At 32.3% G+C, this 22,633-nt stretch overlaps 1 protein-coding gene and 1 long non-coding RNA gene across 2 annotated transcripts; both read left to right on the top strand.

The window, feature by feature from the left end:
- The first annotated feature begins 2,565 nt into the window (after positions 1-2,565).
- Positions 2,566-9,437, top strand: LOC129963978 (uncharacterized). Its single transcript, XR_008784046.1, has 3 exons — positions 2,566-2,916; positions 6,530-6,711; positions 8,275-9,437. It is a non-coding gene; the product is annotated as an uncharacterized LOC129963978 (long non-coding RNA).
- Positions 9,438-13,315: 3,878 nt separating this feature from the next.
- LOC129962901 (uncharacterized) lies at positions 13,316-21,226 on the top strand. The gene is made up of 3 exons (XM_056076902.1): positions 13,316-13,368; positions 17,362-18,072; positions 21,118-21,226. The coding sequence occupies exons 1-3, from the start codon at positions 13,316-13,318 to the stop codon at positions 21,224-21,226; spliced, it is 873 nt and encodes a 290-aa protein (XP_055932877.1).
- The last annotated feature ends 1,407 nt before the right edge of the window (positions 21,227-22,633 follow it).

Raw genomic sequence — 22,633 nt, 5'->3', positions numbered from 1 at the left:
TGTGATTAATTATAATCATTGAATATTGTTAAGAAAGGCTTAAATGAAGATTCCATCAGGAAACGCTTGGAAATCCCATTCACGTACAACACCATCTAAAATGTCTGGCAAGTGTTTCCGACCCGAAGTGCTATGTTATTCCAAGATGTTTAGGTATAACCTTAACCCTCCTAAAAATTTGTAACCCTGTTCTTGAGACGCTTTATATTTTCGCCTTCCATCTGCCAATAAAGATTTTCTGAATAACAAATCATTCATATGAGACAAAAATATTTTTACTAAGACATTTAAACATTTGACAAGGAGGAGTTTTAGAATATTTGACAGCACATGTTAAATTCCTTTTGTACATATATTAATAATATTTTCTTGATATTATTTAGGCATTATTTGTGTGTTTGCCTTCAGATATTTGCATATACACTTTTATGTTTTTTGTATTTGTATTTTGAATACTTTGTTTTTATTTGATCATGCTTCTCCAATTGTATTTTTATTATTTACTTTATGTTTCCGTTAGCAATTTTGTTGTATTTTTTGTTTGTATTTGTTTATTTTCTTGCATTTATAGCTGCATCCTTTATATTTGAAATTTCTCCCACTATCAACTATGTATTAGCTTACGTTTGTAAACTTTGTGGTATACTTGCTGGCCCACGTGGAGTTTATACATTGAAAATCAAAAAAGTAGATATTAAATAAAATATCTGGACTGGAATAGATTCAGATTTTTATCATTAAGCTATTTCAAAATGATGGGGGGGGTAGAAATTATTAAAATATCGCTATTATTCTTTTCCTGGTCAAATCAAATTTGAAATTTCTCCAAAATAGGTCAAACATGTCACTATTATCAACTGTTGCCATTGCTAAGATTTTATCAAAGGACTCGCTCTCAAAACACAATATTTTTTTACATATTCTCTCACATCTGATATTCGAATCATATATCTAATTAGATGATTTCTTCTTAGCTATCTCTTATCCATAGTAGAGAATGAGTCATCTAATTAGATAGGTGACTTGACGCAATTAGATAGTAGGTGTGAATTGCTCGTGAATCATGCGAAAGTCAAAGAATAAATTTCACAAAAAAAAACATTAAACGTTTTTAAACGTGGCACATTATCAAATGGTAGAGTTGTTGTAAATATAACTGCATTTAAGCTCCTAAATTTTAAAATTTACAAAATTTAATTTGAACATTTATTATTATCTAAATTCACTAATAAAGATCCACTTTATATATGTATGGGAAGCATCGTTAAATAAAGTTCACCAAACTCTTATAATCCAAAAAATACTGCTTTCGACTATTTTCCGTCTTAATATACTGCTTTTCATAATATAGTGGGTAAACCTGAATTCTGCTTTATTAATACAAATTATTGTGCTATATTTTTAAGATACTCGATATTTTGAATGATGTACATTATCGTGATGATATAGTAGGCGTCATCGATTAATTAGGCCATAGAACAGGGTTAGAAACCATACTGTCGTAGTGGTAAAGTATCTGCTCAAATAGACGAATAATAATGGGTTCGAGTTCCAATTCCATCAAAAATGTATTGAAGATTTGTGTCTGGCACATTTTAAAACAAGTTAGATTCAATGATGTATTAAAGATAAGCTATCATGTTCCAATTAAAACTGAACTTCACTACAAATTCTCGAGTAGTTTCTAAATAAATTTTAATCTAATAAGGCGAATCATAGCTTTTATATGGTTCGAAATCTCAGGATTAACTACAAAAGAAGAACTCTCTTTTGATGAATCAGACTGTCTTATTTTTAATTTTTGATTCGAGTAAGGGTCTATTATCAGAAAAGATCTATCAAGTAATAAAGTATGGCAAGAAACCTAATGATTAATTAATTATACATCATATTAGATTTATAATCGCACGAAGACTTCCTTAGCAAGGGCATAAAACAGACTTGAAGACTACAATGTCATAGTGGTAAAGTATCTGGTCAAATACTCAAGCCTTTATAATAATGGATTCGGGTTTCAGTTATTCCAAGCCTTTATTGCACTTTATTGTTCAAATTGCATCATTATCAGGGTGTTTAACTTTAGATCGGAAATTTGGATTGATCTCTGATTATCTATTGATCTCTGACAAATTGGATAAAAATTCTTAGGTTCTAGAACTCTTAGCTACTATTTTGCCATCAAGTGTCGCCGTCTACATTAATTAATATAAACAAAAGAATCAGTAATATTCATTTATTTTTAAACTTTAGTTTATGATGAAAGTAAAGTCGGTTATATGATTTTTACTTATATAAAATTGAAAATTTCTAGCAGACATCAAAGTTATCAATGTTTTATACCCCCAAAGATTATCTATATGAACCCATTCGAGGTGCGATCCATTATTAATAGAGTTAGTGCCTTGTTACATGAAACATGCCGCTCGGGAGAAGTTAAAGAAAGAAAGAATGCCAATTATTCATTCAACTGCTATAAAAATAATGTTTGGTTATTTGAGGCATTTCTCTGTTTCTGTATAAATATGAATGTATTGCAAAACGAGAATTTTTTGTGGAAAGAAAAAGTTTTAAGTGTATTATAACCAGAAGTGCAACTCAACGTTAGTACGCATTAATTCTATGCTTCTTCTTGTTGGATACCGTACGGATCTCTGCAGAGCATTTTGAGGAGAAAGACGCCGGCATTTTCATTTTAACAAGAATGTTCTGGAACTTGAAAAATCAGACTTGGAGAAACATTTTCAAGTCTGAGATGAACTATGATAATCCTTAAAAAAAAAAGCGGTTGGTTACTAAATGCCGCGGCATGTGTTAGTTGCATATTACTTTCTGTTGGATAAATGGACGCTGCAGCTCACAGAAAAAGACTAAGAAATCTCTAAGGAGCCCTTTATACCCAGTTCAAATCAATATATGGTAAGTTCTTTTCTGAAAAAAATTGAAGTTTTCTTTATTCTTGAAATTTTCTTTATTCTTGTTCAATGCATTGTTTATTTTCAGTAAATATTTAATACATTGGTGGTGTTTTACTCTTCCACCTAATTTTTTTTTCTTGTAACGATGAATTCTCTTAATTTATTCGTCTTCTGAAATATAAAGTATCTTGAGATATAATCTTTCAATTTCCAGTCGCTTTTAATTCCAAGTTAGTGAATAAAATGGAAATTCAAACAAGCTGATTATAATTTTATAATAAAAGAATTCGATTGCGAAATGTATAAAAAAATGATGAAACTGCGTCTTCTATGTTTTAAGTATACTGAAAAGTAGGCATTTTTATATCTAGAAAAAAAACAAATTATGCAGCACTGAATGGATGTACTAGAAACTATATACATAACGATGAAGCATGTTGTACTGAAAATGCGATAAAAGAAACCCAATAAATATCGCAAGTGAACATAAATTGGAAATTCACTAAACAAAGTATATCATGATAATGTTGAAATCCAATTTATTTGGAGTATAACCACCTCGCATTTGTCAACTTTTCCCCTCCAGAGTTTTCAAATGCATTCTGATCATAACATCAATTCCTGCAACTGGAAGTCACTATGAATTTCTATAAACACAATAAAATGTATCCATTTCTTTTATTCAGAAAATGCGCTAAATAAAATGTTAAAATTCTCAATTTAATTAAAATTCACGTTACTCGTCCGAGGCACAGCACGGACAGGTAAAAAAACTCAGAAATTTTACAGAATGTAAACGTAAGTGATCATCACCTGAAATATAATTTTCCAGCTTTGAGCAATTCCTGAAATATTATCATGGTTTACTAAAACTGACGGATTGCGCATACATAGCACACATAGTTTCAAGCTAAACTAGCAATGAAATGTTCGACTCGAAATTAATTGTTCTAGATTGGGTTCAACAATGCATTATCAATAAAATGTTTTCCCTAAATTATATTTATTAAAGAAAAATTAATGAATGAAATATTATTGGTAATGAAATAACTTTTTGATAAAGATCAATTTTCTAGAATGTTTTACAAGAACTAAAAGGTGTTGATAAATGTGCAATATACTTTTTTCACGATTTTTACGTGATGTCATAGCCTGTAGTTATAAAATTTTTTACAAAACTGTTGAGCCGTCTTCGGGCTTAAATTGGATCTTGATTTTGTCAAAACCATTGACTAGTATGTTGCGGAGAGAAGTTTCCGCTTCCGTATTTTTATGAATACGATTTCGAAACAGAACCGAAGTACCACCGGAAATTTTATATATCTCGTATCCATAAGTTAAATGCTACATCCGTATTAATTAAAATTATATAAAATGCGTTTAAAAATTGTGTTCCTTGAATTTTGCATTTTATTCTATATTTCTAACCAGATAAAGACTTTATACAGGTAATTTAATTTTTCTAATGGAATATAAAATTAAATGAAATGCAGACATGTATTCCTTAAAGAAAAATGTTCAGATATATATTTTGGCCGGATTTTATCTTTAAGATCAAATTATTTTTCACTTGTTTTTCTACTGAACTCGTGTTAGTATAATTTCCATGAAGAATATTAGTATAATGACATTAAAATGTTAATTTTTGAGTTATTTCTTAGATTAAATTCTCTAAATGATTTTAAACGTAAAAACATTAGAGGCCACACCCTCTTTTATTGCTCTCTTTAATTGAAAAGTCGCTTAACTTTTTGCCATGAAATAAAGCAAAATAAATTCCGGAAGTCTTTAACATTTATTCATTCGTAATTTTGGTTTCCTGGTCTTCCTGCATTAATTTCTAACCCCAAATAGAACTATGCCTAAAAACCAGGTTTCTCAAAGCTTCAACTCAAATTATCAATTACTTTAATTTTGAGAAATTTGGAAAAAACGGAAATCAACAAAGTATCTTGAAAAGTAAAGATGTAATGTTCTAAATGTGAAGATGATTTGAAATGCTTCTGAATACGGCATTCATATTGATTAGTGAAACAAAATTGACACTGAAAATGTTAATTGGAATATTTCAGTTGACACTAAGCAACGATTAAAATCCTTTAAGAATGAATCATGTGACTTAGACAACTCCAATTAATTCTTTTAATGGGAATTTCAATTGAGCCTTTTGGATTTTATACAAATGTTGTTTATGTAGATCATAAGCATTTACTGAATAGTATTTCATAATTATATTGGTTTAATAAAAATGTAACTCTTCTAATTGAGAAATTTACTAATTGCCAAAAAATAAAGCCATTGCTAACTATGGTAATGATAAACAAAATTTAAATCATTTTCGACTTGAATATATTTGTGAAAAATTATCGTGAAAAATCGCTCATTTCATTTAAAATGGCTTTATTGGAATATTTGTGAATTTTTAACCCTATTTTCCCACTTTCATCGAAATAATGTGCTTTTAGTATTTTGTTATAGACATTTTATTAAAATAACTTAATCTTTTCAGTGAACTCGTAGCAGAAATGGAATCTGCTTGTATAATAAAATTTTGATTAGAAAAAAAATTAAGTTAAAGGGACGTCTTTTCAAAAAAAATTACGCAAATTCTTTTGGCATTTCTTTTAGCATTTCTGGAAAGATTAAAAGTTTTCTAAAAAAATGGGAAACTTAAAAAATTAACTCTTTAAACTTTCTAGCCTTTTGATTTCTGAATGTAAATCCTAAATGGATTTTTGTAACATCATACCCACAGAGAATAAAACACTTGTTCTAAACTGTCTGATATTTTTTCAGTACTGAAAACACAAAGCTCATTTAATTTCGAATCTAATGCCTCAGGAATTTAAAGATTAAAATTTAATAAAAGAAATGCCCAAAGATTTTGAATAATCTTTGAAAAGTGAGACGCCGCTATAACTTAAAATTGGGTAGAAAAAAATCATGACGTCGTAGCTAAGATTGGACATTCACAGTTGCATATGGTGTACTCATAAGATATCTTCAACTTGACTGATTTTATTTGTTTTTTAATTCTAATTATTAAAATTAAGAAAACATCTTGAGACATATTTTGAATGAGCATAACTAGGAATTTCGAATATAAACGTAAAACTCCCAAGTACATTTCGGCATTTCAAACATAATGAAATTTATAAGTTTAATTGGAAAAGCAATGCATCCCTGTTAAATGATAACTGATATTTTCCACTTTGACAATTCGCTTTATATCTTGTATCCCCTTTGCAGCAAAATGACTAAAACGTGCTTACTAGTATATAACTTATAAAACCGGGTCAGTATTGGACAAACGTTTCGCTAAAAGAGTGAGAAAATGCATATTTTTATATGAAATCTTGAAGTGCATTTAAAATCGTCTTTTTAATTTTGATAACGAATCGTCTGCTAAAGAAATTAAGATTCCAATGCAGTTTCATGTTTTTGAAATGCTCTTGGAAGGCTCACAAATTACATGTTGAACTATGGCAAATTTGGTCATTATGGTTATATGAAAATAACGTTATAATCTATTTTATAGGATTATTTATTAAACCTTCTTGCATGATTTAATTGAAAATGCTGCAACAACTTTGCTAACTTCAGTTTTTTTACAGGTTGTATCATTAGCAATAGTTTATGGTACTTGGTGTTAAATGAAGGCTCATATTGAGATACGAAAGGTTTCAGAATGCAGTAGCTCCTAAATCTGCGATGTGAACCAACGCGATGTTCAATTTCAATTACTTTAGAAGGATTGGAAATTATTTCACAAAACGCCTGAATCCTGCCCAAGAAAGTAAGCAAGTAATATAAAATGTCTAAGCACCAATTGCCATTTTATTAAAATTGGACTAAGATGTACAAAATTATTTCAATTAAAATAAAAGTAAAAATTCGTAAGCTGCGAATAAAATGTTACATCTGTAAATAATAAATGCTTACACTCAATGCCAAAAGAAAATGTAATTTTATCACATGTTGGACAATTATTGTGGTAGCAACAATAGATCATATAAGCCTAGATTTCTGAAAATCATGCGGGAATAAGAACTGCAAAAATCTCGAGGTTAGAGCTTAACTTTGGAATTTCTAACTAAATATACTCCGAGTAAACTTTTTAGAGTAAAAATTTGCGAGTGGTTCAAGCTTTAAAATTTTCCTTTTCAAGTATTTAGTAGACTATTGGAAATTCTGTGAATGGTTTTGAATTTTGTATCGACTCTATTCATATGCTAACGGTTCTATATGATGCAAGAAATGCCAAAATGTATTTTAATTTACAAAATGTTTAAAACTTGACGACTCTTTCGGAAAATATACATTTGTAAGGCATGAATTTCCTACTCTTTCAGACTTGAAATGGAATTTTCTTGTTTCACGAAAATTGTAAAATGCTGTTACAAAATTTTTCTATGCATTTAATCCCTAATAGTTCAGCAATTTGCTTGCTCGCTAATCCTCCAATTTCTCTTATTTGTCGGCGACTCCGACTCCTCTCTCACACACACAACTTTCGACGATCCACACAACTTCTTCCGATACACACGACACGACTTCCTTCGTAGCTTCTGAGTGCCCGTCTTTTATAGTTCCGGGAGGCGGGGCTAGAGTCTTCAGGGCGTACCTGGCTGTATCTCGGGTCTTAGTGGATGGATCGTGAAAGTTCTCGAACTTTCCAGTAGTATCCATTTAGTCGCCAAACTCGCCAAATTCGTCGCCAAATGGTCGCCAAGCTCACAGGTCATTGACGCACAGGACAGATCTTACAAAGGGTCTTTCTTACGGTGATACTAGCCGTGATGGGAAGCAAATTACAAGTTTGTAACAATACTCACAATAGAATTTCTCACATTTATAGTGTAATATTTCTCAACGAAGCAGTAACACTGGAACTTTTACAAACCGGCGCAAAGTGTTTGTAATACATTAAGTTTGCAACTAAAAATACCGAAAGGTTTGCTGACATAAGTCTTCAAATATACTTGTATGTTTTTGTTTTTACCACCTATCTAGATTTTGAATTGATGCTCTCATATTAAGATAACCGCTTGATGCAGTCATCAATTTCCTTTACTTTTAATTTATAGATGAAAGATCACGATGGATATTTAGTGCTATGAAACAAAATCAATATACAACACCAGAAGTTTTTATATTACAAAAATTAAGTTTGAAATGTCAGGTTCGTAAACGGCCTTTCGAAACTATCCTTATTTTGTCCAAAATACTGAAGTGATAAATCAAAAGTACAAGAGGGGATGAATTGTCTTAGACAAAAAAAATCTTGATTCAGTTTTATTTTTAAAACTGTTTGGCTCTACAATGCTTCGATGATACTTAAAGAAATTATTCTTTTTAGGTTACCAATGTTGAGTAGCTCGTACGTCACTTATTCGACATCATGCCATGCTTAAATGGAATCTTGCTAAATACAAGCCTTTCCTGAGCCTGTGGACCTTCATGGTACAATCAACCTGGACCTCAACACCAGCATAGTTAGTTCGAATGTCAACTTTGTCCACGCCTCTCTGAAAAATGGTGATTGTTCTGGGTGATGTACTTTTATTTCAAATATTTTAAGTTTATAAAATATTTCACAAATTTATGGAGCTAGATCACCAACCTTGCATCAAGGTTTCTAAAATAGTACTCGGAAACTAAATTTCTTTATCAAACTTTGTGTATGGGCAGATCATCTGATTCATTTCTACCTTAAGATAATTTGTTTCTATTAAAAAGCTTCCTTTATTGTATAAACTTCCGTGCAATTCAAATTTTTATAATTCAAGACAGACGATTCTGCAAACAAAGTTCAAAGCTGAAACCTGGCATAATCCCTCGCTTACATGGAAATTCTAGTTTTAGATATGAATTGAACAAATATAACAACATTTCCAGTATTGCATAAAATACCAAAAAATATGCAAAAATTTCTAGTGTAGTAAAAGGAGTTCAAATGGTAACTTTGATATTTTGGCATCAAGTGCATCTTACTTTCACCCGAGTAGAATGTTTCAAATTATTTCAATGTCCATTGCCTATTGTGGTCCTTGTCTATTTTCTATCTGAGAAACATTTAAGTTTGTGCACTGCATTTCATAATAAACTTATACGTATAACAAAATACATTAAAGTGGATGTAAAAATTAGATTCAGTTTTCTCGCAGGTTGAGAAAACCAGTTGGAATTTGGTCGAATTCTATGGAAATCTATCATTAATTTGGGTTCAATAAAAGCAAGTAGAAATAAAGTCAATCAGTGCAACTAATTATTCTATTTCAGCCATGAATATTTGGATAATATTACGCGAATCGTCATAATTCGATGTCCTAGAAACTTAGCTAAAGCCAATTGTATGAGTTATTTACTTCAAAGTTATTGTTCACTGGTAAAAACCGCAAGTCATTAAACTTTCGGTTAAAATTCATGTAGATAAAAGCTTAACTTTGGAATTCCTAAAAATGATGATTAAAATTTCAGTTTATAGGCTCATTTTTTATTGCTAGTGTTAATTTCAATCAACAATAAACGCCTGAATTTAATCGCTAATTTTAATTGCGTAAATTACAAGTAATCGGATTTCTGGAATTATGAAGTTAAGCTTCTTTTATAAGGAATGAAAATTGGGTTAAATTGGGTTCTAGCAAATAGGGAGAGGAGGGTTGTACTTATAGAAATATGCATTAACTTAAATCATTTTGAAAATTTCTATTAAAATCTTACACGACTAACATTTAACCTAATTTACTGCCCTGAGCTCTTAATTGATACCTCGTTTTTCCATCTTGAGACCTTAGAAATTTCCCTGTTTACATTCATGGTACATCTTGAAATAAAGTCACAAATGGGGGGGGAAGCTAAGGTCTGGTGTATATATAGGAATGAAATTCAATCTGGGACAAAAAGGATGCCTTGAGTTTTCCTCACTTCCAATAAAGTGGAGGGTAGAGTGGGTGCCAGCCGGCTGGTAAGAGGGTGGGAATATAATCCCTAGGTTAGTTTTAGATAACTTCCCCCGTTAAAAAGAAGCTTACTTTATACTTTCAGTTTTGTAAACGTAAAAAAGAACTCAGAATTTTCATCGGAAGCAATGTGTTAAAGAAATTAATAGCTTCCCATTTAGCATTCTTTCATAAATTTAATACAGTTCTATTGTAAGAAATTCACTTTGTCCCTTTTCGGTTACTGAAATAGTATAAAATATCAATTTAATGCAAGTGAAATTTCAGAGCACCGTGCATTATCCGATTTCTATGGGGTATAATATTAAAAATATTCAATTCGGTATATGTTTAGGGGCCTCATGGATAATATTCATGTAGTCTAAGTCTCTAAAATATTCATGTTATGAATAGAATAGTTAGTTGACACAATCTTCAACCAATCCTTTTAGTTTTTACTGCATCATATTGTTTAGAAACACATAAAAGGAAAATTGTGATATAAAATTCATTTGATTCATTGAATCTTAATCTTGGACATTAAAATGCAATCTATGCAGTTTTGACACTGTTGAAATTTAAGAATACACCTACACTATGGCATAGAGCATCAGTTGTATTACTAAGCATGCCAATTACTGCTGTAAAGCATACTACGTGCCAAGTTTTGCATTTAACATTTTGCAAGTTTATCATCTTGTATACCTTGATGTTTATTGGATGCTTCAATATTCAAACTTTACATGAATTGGTTTCAAATCTAATTGCTTTGATCTATTTTAGCCGAATATTTAACAAGACTTTTCACTGCCAATTCTAGCCAATGACTTCACAAAAATTAGTCTAGATTTATTTCGCAAATAATATATATTGAACAAATTAAAATAAATCTCATACGTTTTAAACTCTTATGAATTAAGTGGCTATTTTCCAATTCAGTTAAAATAAATGCATTCAAAAGATGCGAAGTTTTAAAAAAAAATCTCGCTTAAGAATCACTTTTGAAGCGCCTTTATTCAAACATACAATTCTTAAATATTACTATGCCGTTGTCGGTAAGATTTGCTTTCACACCCAACCCTCTTCATTGTATCCGTTTGCCTTATGCATACTTTATCTGAATGAGATTAATGAAGTCTTAGTTTTCAAGAAACAATTTAGATATTGTAATAGCTTAACAAGCTGCTTTTTTCAATACTTATTGTTAGAAGCATTTCAGCTTCATTAGTGGCATTAAATTTTCTTTAAAACAAACCTGTTTGCAAAGGGAAAACTTGTTGGATAAAGCTTAGACAAAGCAATTCATTATTGAACGCACTGCAGCCTTAAAATGACATCAGTCATTTGGAAAATAAATCCCAAAGACCATAAACAAAATTCTAATTCTTTAAATAAATTGACGGGCATTTGTTGGAAAAACGTAAAGGAACTCAAATATAAAACTGCAAAAGCATAACGCAAAAAATCAATGAATATAAAATATAACTAAAATTATCAAACGTTATAAAATATATAGTAAAATGACATAGCTTGCAGGTATAAAATCATTTTGAGAAACAACTTTTTACCTTTGTAGTTCATTTCTCCAATCATGTGATCAGTATTAACTGTTAGAAGAATTTACATCGATGTTTTCTTGAATTTAGAGCTGGTAAAACAAACATTTAACATTCATAATAACGTGCAAAATACTATATCCTTCAGGATTGTTCACTATGCTCTGGAACTTGATTGGCAAGTCGGGTTGGATAAATTTGACATGTTACTAGGTGTCGGCAGAGTATTTTCTTTTTCAGTTTTGGCACATAAAGTGTCTATTTTGGAGATCATCCAGTTCTGAATACAAATGATCTGGTCTTCAAGAGCAAATGCAAATCAATATGTTCAGGCGGACGGTTTGTAATGTGCGAACAAGATTTATATACAAGGAATTCATAAAATGCTTTAATTCAGAAAACTTATAGTTCAGTATAATTGAATTCCCTAGATTTGTACAAGATTCAGTTGCATGTATTGGAATTCATGGTTCATACCAAAACTGGGAAAAAGTTGAAATTTTTAATATGCATGCATTTGATATTTTTAAGAAATTAAAGCAAACAAATACAAATGAACTAATCTGTGAAATTATTTAGGCCCTTTACTTGATGGAAATACTTACTGGCATTTGTTAATTTCACTTGAACTTTGTTGCAATGCTTCCTAATAGCTATTCGTTTGCTCTCCGACTGAGCCGTACGAGAACTGTTATTTGGAATTTTTTATTTTTAAACTGAAAGGATTGATTGGTCTTGAGAAAAAGCTAAATTTATTTTTTAAAAGTTGGTGATCTGCTCTAATGCAACATGTTGTAATCAGATTAAGTCAAATTCTGTTATTGTACTTAGTATTGTAGCTTGCTCTTCTTAACTCTTGTATTAAATATATTTTTAAATATCAATGTTATTTAAGTAAATATATAAAGCATGCTTATTTTTATATACTTTGAAAAATTAAATTGTAACTAAATTATAATTGTATAAAATTTCCTAAAATTAGTTGCTAGTAATAAGTTATTATTTCCATATTGATTATTCTGCTAAGTTATGCATAAATACTTGTCCAAACTGTTCATTTTAAGCATATTGAGGCTGGGTGATGGTGTAACTATATAATGCTCACTTAAAACTGGTGAGCTCGTACATTTTTAGAGCTAATGATACTAAAGATTTCAAATTATGTAAATTTCAGTTAAATTGTTGTAGAAGTCACTTATAATCTTCCATCTTTATCAACTTTCTAAATGTTATTCTTGTTAAATTCCAAAAATGATTCATCTAAAATCGTACTTTTTAAATATTTAGCAGTTAAAATTCTATTCTATTTTGCAACAAATGCTTATTGTATTTCTCCTATTTTCAAGAAAACTGCGATTTCATAGTTGAACAGAACGTTCTTTAATAATTTATCACTTGAAGTGAATTAAAAACTCAACTTCTTGAATATTTGATTCTATTCTTCAATATATTGCAAATTATTTTAACAAATATACCTAAATATTCTATTATACGAAATTAAGTTTTTGAAGTAACTGATATGTAAAGATAACTACAAGGCCATTGCATCCCGTGAATAAAACATTCAGAAGCTTCACATCACAAATTCATCTGTATCACTTGAAGAAAGCGTGCATTAGTTTATCGGGAGGCTTGGCAAGCTAAAGAGCTTTGGATTTGTAGTGTAAACACAATGAGGCGCGGCCCTTAAATTTCATTTCTTAGATTTGATAAATACCTTCTATTTAATTCTACTTAAATGTTTGATCTCATTACTTATTTCTTCGAGCAAGTTGTGAGAATATCTTATTCACAATCATAGTTTCAAACACCTTTTGAAATAAGATTATTAGTTATATTTTTAAGAAGTCTTGCAATGATTAAGTATTGTATCACCATTATAAGTGGTGGGAGGCGCTAGGCGATGCTTTTGATTCCTGAGAGGTCACAAACATCCAACATCAATTTCAACATCTGGTTAGTTTTGAACACGCTCTAAAATGAGTGTTCGCTACTGATAAGAAATTATCTTAATATTGAGGGTCGTTTTTGGAGCCTGGCAGGTCGTATCCATAGAATGACGATGAGTTTGTTTTCTTGAAGGCATCTGAAGACCTATTTCCCTTTGTGCAAGCTGTTTATTGCTCAACTGATCTTAAATTATCTCGTATGCTTCAATGACCAGAAATCTTTTTCTTCTGCACTTTTTTATTCTTAACACGAATATTTTTGAATAGCTGATGCAAATCTCAACCAATTCTTTTGGTTTTAATAGAATCCCTTCGCTGTTTTTTTCCAGTAATACTTAGATATGCATAAAATGAATTGTTATCTGGGATTTTGTATGGTTAATTTGTTCGCATTATTCCTCCATGTGCTAAATTTAATCGAATGGTCTGTGCCCTTATTCAGCAAACCAGAAGGTGCAATTGTCGTACGAGTCTTGACTGCGCTGATACTGTCCAAACTATATTCTAGCTTTTGCAACTGCTAAATGCAATTTGTGTATACATTCGATACAGAAACCAAAATTCAGCGACCAGAGAAATATTTCAGTCAATTTCAATTGTTTATTTAGCAAATTGGGTCATTATTTCAAATGAAGTAATACTTTGAATCCTAGTTCATTTTCCTTGTTCTTTGCTTTATTTGGATCAATCCTTGCTTTCTGAATAAAATTTGATTGTGTAGGCTACCGGTTATCTTGCTTCATGAATGCAATACTATTAAATTTTATTTGAATTTAAATAAGATGAATTTCATAATGTTAGATTATGAACATAAATGCTGCAAAAGTTCACTGATCAATTGTTACTTCATTATGGAATTTTTCAAACGTCCATCTTTGTTTTTATGGACTATGGTCGAGCTACAAGCTATCAAATTATATTAAAGTCTTCAAATGAAAACTGTCTATATATTTCCAAGAATTTCTTGGATAATATGATGTCGATGATCTAAGAAATTATTCCCAGCAGAAACGCACGTTAAAAAAAATTGAAATGGTGCTTATCCATAAAACCGCCGAAGTATTAATTGGTTTATTCACTCCATATTATGTTCAAAAGCCTTAAAATTTTAATGAAATAAAGAATTCTGAAATTATTCGATGATGGGAAAATCTCCACTCTGTGGAGTCGCCTTCCGGAGTTAGGCTATAATTAAAACATTTTCGTTCTGTTGGAATGCAAAAAGAAAATGAAAGATAACTACCGAAGATAATTCTTTACGTATTTCAAATTACATATATATTTGGATGAATTTTCAAAATTGTATTGTCGCCCTCAAATAATACGTTAAATACTGAAATTTTTATAAAAACTGCAGAAATACTAAATGATCTTAATCAAATATCCACTAATTTAATATCGAGAATTAGGAAAAAAAATCAGGGAATTGGATATCTAATAACTTATTAAACACTGTCGAGACCCAACTGAAATATCAGTTGCGAAGTGGAATATATTGAAATTTCCAATCAAGTATGCGAAATCTTTCATGGAAAATTTATAACGTAAACATCTGCGTAATTAACCCAGAGTAAAGATCTTTATTGTCGCCTATTAACTTCGGATAAAAGTTATAGCCTTAGAATTATTTTTGTTTTGAATAGAATGTGAATAACCTAATAGTCTTTGAAATCGAAATTCCTTATTGATTGAATAACAAGAAAGATCGATAAGAAGTTCTAAAACTTTTGTACTCGTAAAACATTCTTGCATTATTAAACTGTTCTCGGATATTAAATATCGATACCTTTTAAAATTTTAATTACTTTCTAAATTAAGTCGGTAATCGAAAATAAAAGTATGGAAACCGTTTGAAAAGCAAAAAAAAAAATCAACTTATGGAAATATGCCAAAATCCAAAGATCTAAAAATTAATTTCTTACCAGAAATTCAATAATATGAGTATAGATATTTAAAATCGAAAAATTATTAGCTGATTTTATGGTATTAATAGGAATTTGAAATCCAAGTGCTTCCTGAAATTAAGTAGTGTTGAAAAACTGGTTTCGTGCTAGCAAAGAAATTTTGAAGTGTAATAGACCATCTAGGGGTAAAGTTAGTTCATCAATTAATATTTTTTCGAGATGTATATAAAATATTAATGGGTAACATTTATCTACATTCCTCGATTTTAGGAGTAAATAACTAATTAAAAATGGTAGCTAGAGGTATTAATCGTAATAATTAGAGCCAAATATTTGAAAATATAGCATAGGTCAAACATACCCCTCAAAACTGGAACTGGGAAAAGATCCATCAAACTTACCTACGCCTAAAATGGTAGGACAAATTGTGCTCCAATTTCTCTAAAAGTACTTAAATATAAATCTCTAAATTCTGAAACAAATGGAATTTTCTGGAAATGTTTAGATGGATAAACGTAAATGAATATCTTAATTTGTAAATATTGAATAAAAGTGCTGTTGATTAAACTATTGTGGAAAATAGCTTTCTTCGCTATGCCTGCGTTTCCATCTATTATAAAAGCTATATTTTATTAATGATTCCCCATATCTTAATGGAAAATTAATAAACCCAAATATCCTCTAAAAAGTAACTGTATTTGAATTGTTTTCAAACTTCTCGATTTAAGCAAGTTTAAAGTTGAGTTCTGAACTTTCTAAACCCCTCAACGATTCTGAATAGGTAATAAACGTTATGAAATATTATCGTCACTCAAATTTATTTTAAATCGAGTATATCAAATATTAAATTTGTGAAGCTGTTATTGGATATTTTATTAAAGTAAAAACTGCTTCTTTAAACATAACTTTTCTGAAAATTAGTAGAGAACTTTCATCCTAATTGTGAGATGTCTAATAACTTTTTAAATCGAAACATTTAGACATTGTAAAATATATTTCAAAGCTTCGTAGTTTGATCTTTATAAATTTGCCAAGCATCTTTAACTTAAATGTTTAATTGCTTATTAGAAGGAAAATAAAAGTTGATTTTTATCTATTGCTTTTATTTTTTTGGTATTTTTCCTTCGAAGAATCTTTCCAAATCATTTTTGCCATAATTTTTTAAAGAAATCGTATATACCGAATCATTGCGCATTTCCGTCATACTTGTTTTATACACTTAATTACGACTTCTTTTAAAGGTCTTTTCGCGTTCTCCACTATATGGTCAAATATTACCGACTATTGAGTGTTAAAGGCTGCTATCCCTAAATCGTAAATCTTGAATGTCCATTTCAGCATGAAAACCTGGAGTCCTTGCCCCTTTAGTGTGAGTGTGGAGTCCTTGCCCCTTTAGTGTGAGTGTGGAGTCCTTGCCCCTTTAGTGTGAGTGTGGAGTCCTTGCCCCTTTAGTGTGAGTGTGGAGTCCTTGCCCCTTTAGTGTGAGTGTGGAGTCCTTGCCCCTTTAGTGTGAGTGTGGAGTCCTTGCCCCTTTAGTGTGAGTGTGGAGTCCTTGCCCCTTTAGTGTGAGTGTGGAGTCCTTGCCCCTTTAGTGTGAGTGTGGAGTCCTTGCCCCTTTAGTGTGAGTGTGGAGTCCTTGCCCCTTTAGTGTGAGTGTGGAGTCCTTGCCCCTTTAGTGTGAGTGTGGAGTCCTTGCCCCTTTAGTGTGAGTGTGGAGTCCTTGCCCCTTTAGTGTGAGTGTGGAGTCCTTGCCCCTTTAGTGTGAGTGTGGAGTCCTTGCCCCTTTAGTGTGAGTGTGGAGTCCTTGCCCCTTTAGTGTGAGTGTGGAGTCCTTGCCCCTTTAGTGTGAGTGTGGAGTCCTTGCCCCTTTAGTGTGAGTGTGGAGTCCTTGCCCCTTTAGTGTGAGTGTGGAGTCCTTGCCCCTTTAGTGTGAGTGTGGAGTCCTTGCCCCTTTAGTGTGAGTGTGGAGTCCTTGCCCCTTTAGTGTGAGTGTGGAGTCCTTGCCCCTTTAGTGTGAGTGTGGAGTCCTTGCCCCTTTAGTGTGAGTGTGGAGTCCTTGCCCCTTTAGTGTGAGTGTGGAGTCCTTGCCCCTTTAGTGTGAGTGTGGAGTCCTTGCCCCCTTACCTTAGTGTGAGTGTGGAGTCCTTGCCCCCTTACCTTAGTGTGAGTGTGGAGTCCTTGCCCCCTTACCTTAGTGTGAGTGTGGAGTCCTTGCCCCCTTACCTTAGTGTGAGTGTGGAGTCCTTGCCCCCTTACCTTAGTGTGAGTGTGGAGTCCTTGCCCCCTTACCTTAGTGTGAGTGTGGAGTCCTTGCCCCCTTACCTTAGTGTGAGTGTGGAGTCCTTGCCCCCTTACCTTAGTGTGAGTGTGGAGTCCTTGCCCCCTTACCTTAGTGTGAGTGTGGAGTCCTTGCCCCCTTACCTTAGTGTGAGTGTGGAGTCCTTGCCCCCTTACCTTAGTGTGAGTGTGGAGTCCTTGCCCCCTTACCTTAGTGTGAGTGTGGAGTCCTTGCCCCCTTACCTTAGTGTGAGTGTGGAGTCCTTGCCCCCTTACCTTAGTGTGAGTGTGGAGTCCTTGCCCCCTTACCTTAGTGTGAGTGTGGAGTCCTTGCCCCCTTACCTTAGTGTGAGTGTGGAGTCCTTGCCCCCTTACCTTAGTGTGAGTGTGGAGTCCTTGCCCCCTTACCTTAGTGTGAGTGTGGAGTCCTTGCCCCCTTACCTTAGTGTGAGTGTGGAGTCCTTGCCCCCTTACCTTAGTGTGAGTGTTCAAAAGTTTTCCCAGCAGAAGCCTATCCATTATCTCTACCGGCGAGTACATCGATACTTTTAAAATACTTCAGGAATTTACTTTCCTTGTAATAGTGTATTCATAAATTCGTGGAATTCTTCAACCGATTGAAGTTTCCTATGCTATATACTTCCACTATTCACTACTGCATGCTTTAAAGTAGGATGGCAAATTATTCCACTCAGGGAAAGAATAGTGGTCTGTCCAGGAAACAGAGTACGAGCTAATTTAATTAGTTTCTTCCATACATGCGTGTAATTCGAGTAATTAACCGGGAATTAAGTTTCTCAAGATTCTTCCAGATTAGAATACCACAATAGTAATGGCAATGAATATAAATCACTTTTAATTCCTTTCCTTTCGAATGAAACTGTTTTTAATATTTTAAAAGTTCAGTGGTTATAAAATCGGTGACTTCTCCAAGGATGATTAATCCCCCTTAATACAGAAGAGCTTTCTGTTGCTTACTGATACTCCAAGATAATAAGATTTTTGATGCATCGTGTCCTTCAATTTTCATTTCAAATTGAGGCATTTGTGACTAATATTTCAGGTAAGGAATTTTTAAGAACATTCAAATCCTGATGAAGATGGCTTAGTAGTACGTAAACACTTCATCTTCAAATACAAAATGCTTCAGGTTCAACCATTTTTCTTTAATTTTTTCCGTCTTATTAAGTTAGGTTAAATTTTAACTTCTGATCATTGCATATAGGCTTTATATAATTAAAAATTTGTCCTTGAACGAATGGTCGAACCATGCTACTAGTTCTTTATTACGAAATTTCGGTACTTATTAAGGTGGCTTATGTAATCTTAAATTAAAACTATATTTAGGATAAAATTTTTGTTTCGATTAGAAATCCTCTAGTTAACCTTTCAATACAATATAAAATTTATCATTCACTAAGAAAGCGGTACTCCATCCCTGAATTTTTATATAGATCTTAAATATATTTTTGACAAAATATCTTGACTTAATCTCGGTTTGCTAGAAGATATAGTTCAATTTATTAAGTTCAATTATTTCAATAGTTCAATTTATTAAGTTCAATTATTTCAATAGTTCAATTTATTAATCGTCTAAAATTCCAGATTAAATCAAAATCAATAGTAAGTAGCTTAAAAAATAAAATTCGTGCATATATCTGTAATAATCCCCTGCTTACCTACAAAATAAGTCTTGACACTATATAAAGAATGGGTTTAAGGCAGGTATCACTGTGTTTATCCAATCCTCGAATTCTCTCCCCCAAAAAGCAATATTACATAACCATACGCTGAGGTTTATTCATAAAAGAACAAAATATGGGCTTATTTGAAGATTTAGTATCAGAGTTTGAAACTTAAATTTACATAACTGATATTTTTATCATTTGCGTATTTTGCTCTACTTCTCACGACTTGCTGAATTACCAATTTTAATTATTTGCAGTTTCGTGAATTTTCAGTTTTGGTTTGGCTACGACAAAGTAATAAAGTATTTCTTTCTAATTTTTAAACGAAAACCCTCATTCCACAATGCTAAATTCTATTTTTGAAATAAAAAGTAATTTTAACTCGAAGTAGAAATAACTGTAAAGTAATTTCGATTTTGATTCGACATTTTCGAACTGTTTCTATACTTATTTTGTAGGGAAATTGTAAAGGTTGTTGGGAACAACCTTTTATAGGATGTTTTTGTTTGAAAAGAAATTTCAGATGTACTTAGTAATCTAGCACCATATACAGAAATCCGAAAAATTTAAATCAAAATGTTTTCGGTATTGTTATCAATAAGGATGAACTAGCTTTAAAGCCATTTATAGCCATTTATACAAAATTGCGACATTTAACTTCACCCTCTTCCCTCTAAATTCCGGCAAAATCCTCCTGGAGATCAGTCTCCAACATTATAAAGGTAACAGATTGTTAGTTAATCTTTTAAACGGCAAATGGGCGTAACTTCAACGAAAGGAGTCGATTACGTTATAATAGACAAGAGAAAAAAACTGATAAATCTCCATTTTGCTCAGTGCACTTTTGAGAAATGGCAATCTAGGCATAAGGACACTATTTCCGATAATATTGTTACAATATTTAAGGAAAATGGCTTGCAGGAAATTTTACATTTACTTTGTAGGGAAAATCGAGTTTGCTTTCCTTTAGTAATTGATTTTTTTTCCTTTCCTCCCTCTAGAAATTTTCTTGGTAATACCTTTTTATAGCAATTTTATCCGATACAGATACAATATTTATTTTTAATTTCTGCATGTCTTTAATAGAAAAAAACAAACTTTTTGAAAATGTTATGCTCTTTTCTGCTTAAATTTAATTTTCAGTCATTTCGTTCTTTGTTGTTTTTTTACCAATCGGTTAATTGTCTCGAAGTCGTCAAATATCCAGAATTGTTCATAAAGCTCCCAAATCAAATCTTGCTCCAATATCTAGATAAAACGATGGGAATCGAACTATCACATATGTATAAATTTCTTTATAGGCATGTTTAGAGAGAAAATATTGGTTCAAGTCTAATAGATATTGATACACCAATTGAAAACTATTCGACAAGAACTATAGAAATGGATTCATTTGACTATTAGCTTCATATAAATTTTATTCATATCTATGAATTAGTCCTATTTTTTTCTACGTGCATCACTATCCTGGTAGTCAAGTAATGTTCAGAATATTTTACGGACCAACCATCGCATCCACAAAGTATCTCCTTCCATTTCGGGATACAAATCAGGAGTTTACTATCAGAAACGTCTCATATTACTGTAATTTTTGATGCTTATTCTACCTCGATGTCGAATTAAGATTGCTTTGCTCCATCCATTTTTAACATTTTTTATTGTTCTAATGCTCAGTGATTACATTAGATACGGGAGGCTCCAAGACGGTTCGAAATTGGTTCTGCTTTTGATTGTGGTATCGTTAGTTGTCATAAATTATATGCATTCATTTTACCTGGGAGATTTATCTTGTTATAGTAGAAAAGCGCAACAATTTATTCAGATCCTTGGGTTTCACTTCTGTCTTCATTGGCAAGTCTAGTAAGTCTGTCTTTGATATCTCCTCAGGGGCTCGCCTCCTTTAAGCGAGTATGGATACCCCAATTCCGAGGTATCCAGGGATATATTTTTCTCGTCTCTCTTCGTGAGTGGTGAAGCACAGGTGCCACTAGCTTGAATGATACTTAATAATATTGAATATTCAGCATCAATATGGAAGACTTCTTGCTCACGTTTCTTGGTATGTTTTTAGTTGTGGTCCCAAGGAGTTGGTATTAACACATTGTAAGAAATTCTTCACGGCAATCAATGTAATTTATATAGGCCCGCCGGTGCCCCCACAGCAGTTAAGGTGTTTGTGGAAATGCAAATGAGGGTGACTACCAGGTTGAACACTAGCTGAATGTGCAGAATGAGACTTTCTTTTGCTTTGGCAGTTTGTTGACCGGTTTTGTATAAGGAAATTCATACACGATTGTCGGTAGCTTACTGCTTTTGGCATCGAAAATGGATAGCCTTCATATGTCGCTAAAAAATCATTTTTGTGCGGTTACTGTTTACTACCCTCAGGGAAGTTCGATTAGAGCACGTATGACAGTAAAATGGCTCGGAATGAAAGTTTATAGGTGACATTAATGGAATGAGATTTGGAAGAGTAAAAGTACCAATCTGGTGTTAGAACACGAGTTAGTGAATGGCGAATTAAGGTGTTTGTAACATTTTAGGTTCCGATTTTGGCCAAAAAGTTTCATGAGGACATGGATGGAATATTTTCCTATTTGTGAATTGGAATTGAAATAAAGGTCATTTCCTTTGGCATAAGTATCCAGCTTAATATTGTTTTGTAGGAATGTGGAGGGTGAAAGTCGGAGTGAGGAAGTAACCCTGCAATTTCGCAGGTTTTAAATCATTAAAATTTAATTTGGTGGGACGAGAGTTAACGTTTCTCACTTAATTCAATAACGTCCGATTACAGTTGTAATTGTTAAGTGTCATATAGAAAGCAAGAACATTTGGATGGAGCTTGGGTCTTGGTTTTCCATCACGTCAAGTGTTGAAATGTGGAGGTCAGGCTTCGCCTGACTGTTGCGTCTGGAGGGCTAAATGAAAGTGCAGGGAATGACCACGGGCACATGATTGTTTCGGCATAGTATGCCTTTGGAGAAAGAAGGAAGGGGTTAAACCGCTCCAAAGAGACTGCTCAAGTCTAAAGAATTGGTTGACTGTGTAGCTGGATGAAGAGTATATTAGCAATCGGTTACAGCAAATCGTGTTGATATTGCTTCATTCAATGGTAAAGGAGTGGCTGGCTGTACACAACTGTATCCTTTGATTTTGAGAATTTACATGACGTATTCCAAAACGTTTTTGAAATTGTTTCTTTCAATTCCTTCCCATGTGTGCATTTAAAAAAATGAAGCAAGCAGTCCGTTCTTCTGCTGATGTACCATACTGTGATCGTAAATTAGTCCTCCTGAAACAGCAATCAATAGAACTTCCAGAATAAAAGCAAACTGCATACTATGAAACTTTTTATGGTATTTCTTCTTAAATGTTAGAGAATGCTATTTTGGCACGGTTATGT

The sequence above is a fragment of the Argiope bruennichi genome, chromosome 3 (assembly GCF_947563725.1).
Source record: "Argiope bruennichi chromosome 3, qqArgBrue1.1, whole genome shotgun sequence".
NCBI lineage: Eukaryota > Metazoa > Arthropoda > Arachnida > Araneae > Araneidae > Argiope > Argiope bruennichi.
This window is presented reverse-complemented; position numbering and strand designations above follow the sequence as displayed.

What these genes read in the sequence shown, in the direction of transcription:
- LOC129962901 (XM_056076902.1), top strand. Translation starts at nt 13,316, where the DNA reads ATGCTTTTGATTCCTGAGAGGTCACAAACATCCAACATCAATTTCAAC. An exon ending in AACATCAATTTCAACATCTG is followed by an intron (nt 13,369 to 17,361) that starts GTTAGTTTTGAA and finishes TTGCCCCTTTAG; the next exon opens with TGTGAGTGTGGAGTCCTTGC. An exon ending in CCTATCCATTATCTCTACCG is followed by an intron (nt 18,073 to 21,117) that starts GCGAGTACATCG and finishes ATATCTCCTCAG; the next exon opens with GGGCTCGCCTCCTTTAAGCG.